Genomic DNA, 8,156 nt, shown 5'->3' with positions numbered 1-8,156 from the left:
AAATCCCTGTCCTCATTGATTTTTTTTTAAATCCCCTATTCTGTTTTGTAAATTTCCCATCCCGTCAATTTTGTATTTTACAAACATTTAAGATTTGAGCCCAAACCACCCATTTAAAAGGTTGTCTTTGTAATTTCCATGACGAATAACACTTTAAAGAAAGGAATGCCCTGCACAGGAATACATCTATTTAATAAGAAGTAGCCACACTGCACTGAGTTGATGCCGACTCAAATTCAATCTTTTTTTTTCTTAGTTCATTTGGAAGTTAGTTATGCAGATACTGCATTCCTGGCATGAAACAGCGTGCTTTCTGCTGCGGAGGGTGAGGGAATCTTGCCATCTGGTGGAAGGAAATGCAAACACAGTGCAGTAGCTGGGGAGGAGGGGCAAACACAGACCCATGTGTTGTTACATATGAAGGGCCAAAAAAATAAAATAAAATAAAATAAAAAACTAGAAGGAGGAAATATTCCCATCTCAGATTCCTGGAGACAACCTGTATGAGTCAAGTTTCAAAGTAACAGCCGTGTTAGTCTGTATCCGCAAAAAGAAGAACAGGAGTAGTAGTCCACGAAAGCTTATGCTCTAATAAATTTGTTAGTCTCTAAGGTGCCACAAGTACTCCTGTTCTTCTGTATGAGTCAAGCTTTCCTCCCTGGGTTTACAAGCTCGCTGGGAAACAGTGTGTAGTTGTAGGTGACCAGATGGCTATAGCAAGGAGGAACTATGATCAGGAGTTCTGGCCTTAACTCAGCAAGGCACTTAAGCATGTGCTTAACTTTAAGCATGTGAGTAGTCCCATTGACTGTCAAGAGCACTACACTCTCCCATGCTTAACTTTAAGCACACACTTAGGCCCCGAGTTCATAGCTCTGCCACTGATGCACCGTCACAATCTCTCCAGCTAGTTGCAGTTAACCACTTGGTGCTTCATCTGGACAAGAGGGATAATACCTACCTGTTGTGCGGCTTGAAAAGTGCTTTGAGATCTACAGATGAAAGACAAGTAAAGCACATTAATTATGATTATTATTATTTATTATCAACTCTTTAAGGCCAAACTTTCTGCTGAACAACTGACAGCCATGACCGTAACATTCCCCCTTTTGTTGGTGGAGTTCCAGATTTCATGTTGCACCCCTTCGTCTTGCTTTTATAGATTTTATTACTGAAGATTTTGAACAGCTGTCAATACAGTACAAAGTTTTCAGTAGTCTCAACGATACAAAGTTGGGGGACAAACGGGGGATAGTTGGTGCATAATACTCCCACCCCTCCCACACTCCCAAAGAAAAAAATGCAAAACTCACTACTCATGTTTAGTAGGAAGCAATGCTTTTAAAACCCAGCCAGCACGAGATGTAAATACCAAGGCACATGTGTAGCCTGAAGCAGGCACCCCTGTTCTGCTACATGAAGCACTCAAAGTAAATTCATGGTTAACTGACCCCCTCTGCCTTCACCCTCAATACCAAGGCAGCTCTCTTGGTAAAAAAATCAACCAGTATGTGTAATCATGAGGCTGCAGATGGTAAAGATGCTGCTTCTAACCTGCTCATTCCCAATGAGCAAGTCCGAAGAGTGAGCAGCGTAATATATGCTGGACCAGATCCTCAGCTGGTGCTAATCAGCATAGTTCCAGTGAGAAACACTGATCCACACCTGTTAAAGACTTGGCCCTTGGTCTCCACCTGAGGGTCATGTCCCCCAAGGAGGTTTGTGACCCCGTTTCCCATGGCCAACCTGCTGAAGCTGACGTACTCAACCTCTTGCGCCCAGGTCATCATCAGATACCCTACGAACCATTGCATCAGTTCTGGCTGAGCTTCTTGTGGGGGGACCCAGACCCGGCGCAAAGGACTCTAGGAGCGGGAGGAAGACCTGTTGCAAGTGGCCGTGTGGGAGCTGTGGCAGGAGTAACAGGCTGACAGCCGAACATGACGGCATTTACGTCCTCTTAGGACCAACCCTCAGTGAAGTCAAAGGCAAGACTCGATGACTTCATTGGGTTTAGAGTAGCACTGTTAGCGTCCTGCTGGTTCCTAGCCAGCCCAGGAGTGCACACATACAAGGTCCGCATGAGCAATCTCCAGCCAGCTGTGTAAGGCACGAGTACAAGACAACTTGGGAAGAGGGAGGGTTTGACAAGACTGGCTCTCTCACTGGGAGACGGCAGGGATGGCACTAACTCCAGTGTTGACGAAGCACCCTGTGTCCTTAGGACGTTATCTGAAAAGCAGCGTTGGTCAGTACTTCCCTGCAAAGTCAGCCCCATCATTCCCCGAGGAGGTCAGTCACTGGTCTCATTTGCAGGGATCAATGGGGGTAACCGCTCAGACTGAGAGTTAACATGGGAACACTGAAAAATACAACCGGGGAGGAAAGGTAACAGGAAAAAATAAGTTGCTTTGTGACACCAGTAGGTGGCGATATAGTGTCACAGAAAGCATCAGGCTCAGTCCTTCCATTAAGAGCGATGCACATTCTTGTCCTCTGTGGTTTGCAAACACTTGCACGGAGATGGCATGGGTTGGTGTATCCTCCTCTGTTGGGACACAGTGTGCAGTCTAGTTTAAATCCTTTAGAGGAGCTAACACTTGGTCTACACAAAGATTTCGTACCAGCATAACAAAGTATTTAGGGTAGGGATGTTATAGTTATACTGGTACAACTTCTAATGTCGATGCAGTTATATTGTACAAAGGTGCCTTATACCAGAATACTTTATTCCCTTCCCTATACAGAAACACATTCACACCACTATAATTGCATCCACACTAGAGGGCTTGTACTGCTTTAACCCAATGCAATTACAGTGGTTCAACTTTAGAGTGTAAACAAGGCGAAAGAAGAAAATCCGCTCTGATGGACTCTTCACCAAAACTGACAAGAGACCAACAAGTAATTTTACAAAGGCCCCTGACCAGCTCTCTCATATAAACATCTTTTTATCGTTACCAACCTGGGCTGAATTTGAATCAGGAACGCAGAGTTCACAGCCTCTGTATCCTATTAGCATAATCCCCCTTGAGCCAATCCCCTCCCCCGCACCTCCATAAAGGTATTTAACTTGTCATTAAGGCCAGTAGTTTCAGATTAGAGTGCCCAGATGTAGGCACTTATCTACAGAAAGGCACCTAAATTAGTGGCTTGGTTTTCAAAGAGTCCAGGCATCGGTAGCTGCCATTGTATACTGCTCCCCTCCACCAGCGAACCATTTCCCACCCTGACTGACCCTCACCCTGCAAAAGGGTTTGCTAATATCAAAGCAAAATGGAGCCCTTCTGGGAGTTGTAACACACACGAAAGAGAGTTCAAAAATCCCCCAAACCAGACCAAACACTAAAGCTCAGGCTTGTAGTGACTGACCTTCGGTCACATCTCTAAGCCTCACTTCCAAGGTCAGTTTCAACTCAAGTAATCCAGTTTTGCTTGGATTTGATGGGCCAGATCCTCTGCTGGAGTAAATCAGTGCAGCTCCACTGAAGTCAATGGGGATTTACACCAGGTGATGATCAGACCATTTGGGTGTGAAGATATTGCACAAGACACATGGGTAGTGCAGTGGTATAATCTACTACAAGGGAACTGGGATTTAACACTGGGAGAGGACAGAATGGACAAGACAAGTGCTTACCAGTTAGGCCTGTGAGGACTGTACTTAGTCGGAGCCTCCTAGACAGTTGATGTAAGCGCCATTGACTTCAGTGCAGTCATTCCAATTCACACCAGCTGGAGATCCGGCTCATAGCCTCCAATCGCCCACTCAAGTAGACAAGGAAGGGACTTATCCAATTGGCGAATTCGTTCAAAGCAACCCAAAACCTTTGTCATTCATTTGGGACGGTAGAAGGGACTGACCCATAACTATCAGCATGAAATATTTAACGGTCTGCTACCCTCATTTCCATATTACAGGAGGGCTATACTACAGTGTCAGGGTTACGCACTGCCCTAGAGCCATATGATCCGCTGACAGCTCGCTCCCGCAGCAGAGGGCAAAGGCCTATTACACCATCCAGTCCATTCCTCTGCCAGGGTGGGATTGTTCCTTATGGTACGTCCACTCCACTGGCATCAGCAGGAGTCGAATACTCAATAGAAATCTGCAGTGCAAATGGAAGAAGAATTTTGCTCTGAGTACAACAGACATTTGGGGACATCAGGCGGGATCATCGAAGGGAGAACGAGTGTACATTTTGCTTCTCTCCCCCCCCCCCCCCGTTTTTTCTCCAGTGATTACGTTTTAATCTCTAACGTTATTTAGAATTGATGAAAGGTGGCAGACTCACAACCTTGAAGACCTCTGTTTACCCTCATAAGTACAACACCGGCTATAGCAAGTGCCAGCTTCCCCAAAATGCCCCATCAAAGAGCACTGCTCCTGGCCGGAAGGGGACTGTCCCTACAATGAAGGGTCTTTGTTCTCTTTGCTCCACCAGTAACTGAGCTACGAGCGTAAACTCATTTGATGCAGGCCACCAAACAGTCACCGGCATCACTGCCGACCCAGGCTGGATTCAAACAACAGATCTACTAGAGAAAGGCTCCATATCCCATTAGCAGCCCCTGAGAGAGTCCGCCTCGTTGTTTTAAATGTTCATGAGCAGCCCTGGTACTGAATTTCTATAAACACCCCTGGTGAAATCTCCCAGTGACAGAAGAGGGAATTTCGCTCACGTCACCACTGGGTCAGGTGTTTCCTGGAAGAAAACCTTGGTCAGAGTCAAAGAGTGAAGCAGAGATGGGCCCGAAGCATGAAGTTGTGATCTGGTCTGGAACATCCCCAAAGTCTTGGGATAGACGGATCTAGAGTTTTGGTCCAGACCCATCTCTACAACAAAGATTTGGCAAAGTTATCCTAAGAACCTGATACGATTTATTTCAGGAGGGAAGAGTTGAGAGAACATGAGTCACAAGAATCTAACTTGGAGATATATAAAGAGCGTGTGCCGCTGTACGTTACATAGCACTGTGCCACCCAGACCTCCGCAGCTACACCCTGAAAATTGAGACTCGTATGGCCCAATCCTGCTCCTGCTGAAATTTTGCTATTGACTTAAATGGGAGCAGGATCAAGCCCACGTATAGCAGAGATGGAAAAGACCTAGTAGGTTATCTTGTCCATGCCCCCTGCTAGTGCAGGACTGATCCACACTGCACAGTCTCCTGTGCTTTGTAAAGTCTTAAATGACTCTAGCCATGTGCTTCCCCTAGGAGACTGCTCTACAGTTTAATGACCCTTAGTTTTTCCTGATATTCAATGTAATATTCCCTGCAGATTTACTAGCGTGGAACAAATTAGAAACCTCCGCCTAATCCAAGCATCCTTGGTTAAATGCCCCAATCTGGTTTAAAAAAACACCCCTGCATTGCAAGAGGCAGCCACTCAAGTAAAAACGCCTTAGACAGAAGGGCTCTCATAGAGCGACTCCAGCCTGCCACCCATCCCTCAGTTATAAATTAGACAAACTGTTATGCAAACAAACCAATTTGTTATGTCTCTATAAATTATCCTCCGCTGGTTTCCACCGAATCAGTACCAGCCAGTCAGTGTCTGTCTAGTCTTCGCAACGGTCTCTCAGGAGTCTCTTTTAGCCAGCCCCACTTTGATCCTGCACTGCAGGAAGTGAGCCGTGATGGCACTACAGGCCACCAGGCCAAAGAAAGAGGCACAGGACAGGTAGATGGAGAGGGGTCCATGTCTACTCAGGAAAATCTCCTGCCTGATCTTGTAATCCAGGAAGATGGCCTCCAGCTGCGAGAGCGTGCAAAGGGCCAAGAACATGTGGAAGATCTGATGGGCGTGGCCGATTATATCACAGGAGCCCGGGAAATACTTCTCGGGGACTGGGCAGGAGAAGAAATAAGCACTGATTAGAAAGAACAGTATCTGGAAGGTGTGGTACCAGGCAGCCTGCTCCTCGCAGCCCCCCAAGTGGCACATGACCACCCGGTGTGCAACTGGGCTGATGTCCAAGACGAACGCCAGCCCTGCTGGGATCACCTGACACATCTTCCTCATGAGGGGGTAGGGGCGCCGGTACCGGTACTTGGCGTAGCAGCAGCCAGCACAAGAGAGCCAGCCGCAGAAGGCAGCCGCGGGGAGGAAGAAGAGCCAGAACTTGTCGTACCAGGCTTGGTCCGCGCTGTAGTAGAAATGGGCCAGGGCGCTGCCGTATTGGTAGACGCTGACCCCGACGTAGTCCACGAAGTAGAAGGTGTAGTGAGACAGCTCCGATTTGGATTGCAGTAGGTGGGCCAAGAGGCTGCAGGTTAGGTAGGTGAGGGAGGACAGCACGAAGAGGAACAAAGGCAAGGATGAGATGTCCAAGGACAGCTCCTCTGCTTCTGCAAAGGCCTTGAACCTCAGCAACACAGCCAAGGCCGCCAGCAGGTGAGTCCAGACGTTGACCACCTCATTGTGCTTCTGGAACAGGCTGAAGAAGTAGTAGCGCCACTCCTGGCCGATGGGGCGGTACCCCGTCTGGATGTACGGCTCCCGGAAGAGCTGGGGCACGTCGGATTCTTCGACAGTGCAGGGCATCTTGGGGAAGCCTTCCTCCAGGAGTCTGGGGAGGCGGCGGAGCTGCTGCCCGCTGACGGATAAGGTGCTGATACGTTCCAGGATGGCCGTCATCATGCTCCCCACGGCAGAAGGGAGTCCGCAGACGGGTAAAGCCAATCCCTCGCCCTGCAGTGAGGAGAGAAATGGGAGCAGTGAACAGCAGAATAAAGCCGGAATGGAGCCAGGGAATGTGAATCACACAATCCCAGGGTGTGTGCTGGGTGCAGCTAACAGGAGGCTATCGGCCACGCAAAGGCCTGTGCTCAGTTGGGGTTCTACACAACCTAGCGGGCCAAAACACAGCCTGAAGTAATGCCACAGCTCCGTGGACAGGACTGTCCTGATCCTGGTGGTTCCTACAGCGCCAAGCACACAGGATAACAAATAACAAGCAGCCCCTGGATTCCATCCCGTTGTCATCATCTGAGGGGGAAGCCTAAGATCTGCCATCCCCGCTCCACTGTGATTGGAGGAGCCCAGCCGGCTGGTCCCCTCCTAGGAAATAAGCACTCCTGGGACATCTCCCCCATTGCTCTCTCTCTGCTGTGCATCCCCCACCCCACCGGAAGGGTGGCAGCAGAAGGGAGTGGGGGAAACACAGGAGATGAGAGACAAAGGGCAGTCGCTCCAAGAAGGCTTCCTCTCCCCTCAGCCCCCTGTAAAGTCTCCCTCCCTCAGCCCAGTCCCTCCTCTCTCCCCGTTACCTCCCCCTCTCCCCCACCTGAGGAAAGGGGAAGAGCTTGAGCATCACCTGCTGCTCTGCTCGCCAGACTGGGGAAGCCAGCAGGGAAAGCAGGGTTACAGAGGCAGCCAATGGGGCACTGCAGCCTCTAGTGGCCAGTGGTGAGAACAGCAACAGAGGGTCCTGTGGCACCTTTGAGACTAACAGAAGTACTGGGAGCATAAGCTTTCGTGGGTAAGAACCTCACTCTTCCACTCCCTGGGCCAAGCTGCTCAGGGCAGAGGGGTGCTTTGGGTGGGGTTGGACCTGGGAGGTTTTGCCCTAATTATTGGGAGAGTCACTGCACAACAGCAAGCAAGGGCCCGCACCGTGCTTTGAGCTTGCAAAGTGCTAAGGATTTCCCCCGCGGGTGCTCCGATACCATGAAGCACAGCACGAGAGCTGAACAGAGCTTGAGTTCCCAAGGCCGGGAGGTCCCAGTCTTAGTGGGCGGCCTCTAGTGGTGCGTCTACACAGCCCACTAAGCCTTGGTCTGTGGAAGCCGGCATTCACAGACCGTCTGACTCAGCTCTGTGGCTTCACCTGCCTCCACACTGCAAAATAACAGGGCTTGGACCCAAGTCACAGTAGGACTCGGGCTCTGAGGCATCCCTTAGCAGGATTGCAGGATCTGGGTTCTGAGTGCTTGCTGACCGAGTCAGACTGATTTGGGTGTGGACGGAAGGAGGGATTGGGCTCAAAATTGAGTCAGAGCCCGGGCTTAGTGTGCAAAGTACACATACACTAGGAGCTGCTGTAATAATAAATTAGCGATGCAGGCTGAGCCACTTAACTTCCGAATCAAATGCACACCTCCTCCTGGATGGGGAGCACTGGGCGCCGCCAATGAAATTAATAGGCAGC

General features: G+C 49.5%; 1 protein-coding gene across 2 annotated transcripts; it reads right to left on the bottom strand.

Moving 5' to 3' along the window:
- Positions 1-642: 642 nt before the first annotated feature.
- PAQR8 (progestin and adipoQ receptor family member 8) lies at positions 643-6,715 on the bottom strand. Of its 2 annotated transcripts, none has more exons than XM_034766686.1 (2): positions 3,641-6,715; positions 643-992 (listed from the first exon to the last, which is right to left on the bottom strand). In XM_034766686.1, exon 1 carries the CDS (start codon positions 6,644-6,646, stop codon positions 5,585-5,587), a length of 1,062 nt encoding a protein of 353 aa, XP_034622577.1. In that variant the 5' UTR covers positions 6,647-6,715; the 3' UTR covers positions 643-992; positions 3,641-5,584. The 2 variants fall into 2 exon arrangements, with proteins under 2 accessions (XP_034622577.1, XP_034622578.1); XM_034766687.1 differs by lacking the exon at positions 643-992 and having other exon boundaries at positions 1,020-4,109; positions 5,493-6,715.
- Positions 6,716-8,156: the final 1,441 nt, after the last annotated feature.

Source organism: Trachemys scripta, chromosome 3 (genome assembly GCF_013100865.1).
Source record: "Trachemys scripta elegans isolate TJP31775 chromosome 3, CAS_Tse_1.0, whole genome shotgun sequence".
NCBI classification, from domain to species: Eukaryota; Metazoa; Chordata; order Testudines; family Emydidae; genus Trachemys; species Trachemys scripta.
The sequence above is the reverse complement of the archived record's forward strand: the minus strand, read 5'-3'. Positions and strand labels throughout refer to the sequence as shown.

Coding starts and splice junctions, on each gene's coding strand:
- PAQR8 (XM_034766686.1), bottom strand. CDS start 6,646: ATGATGACGGCCATCCTGGAACGTATCAGCACCTTATCCGTCAGCGGG.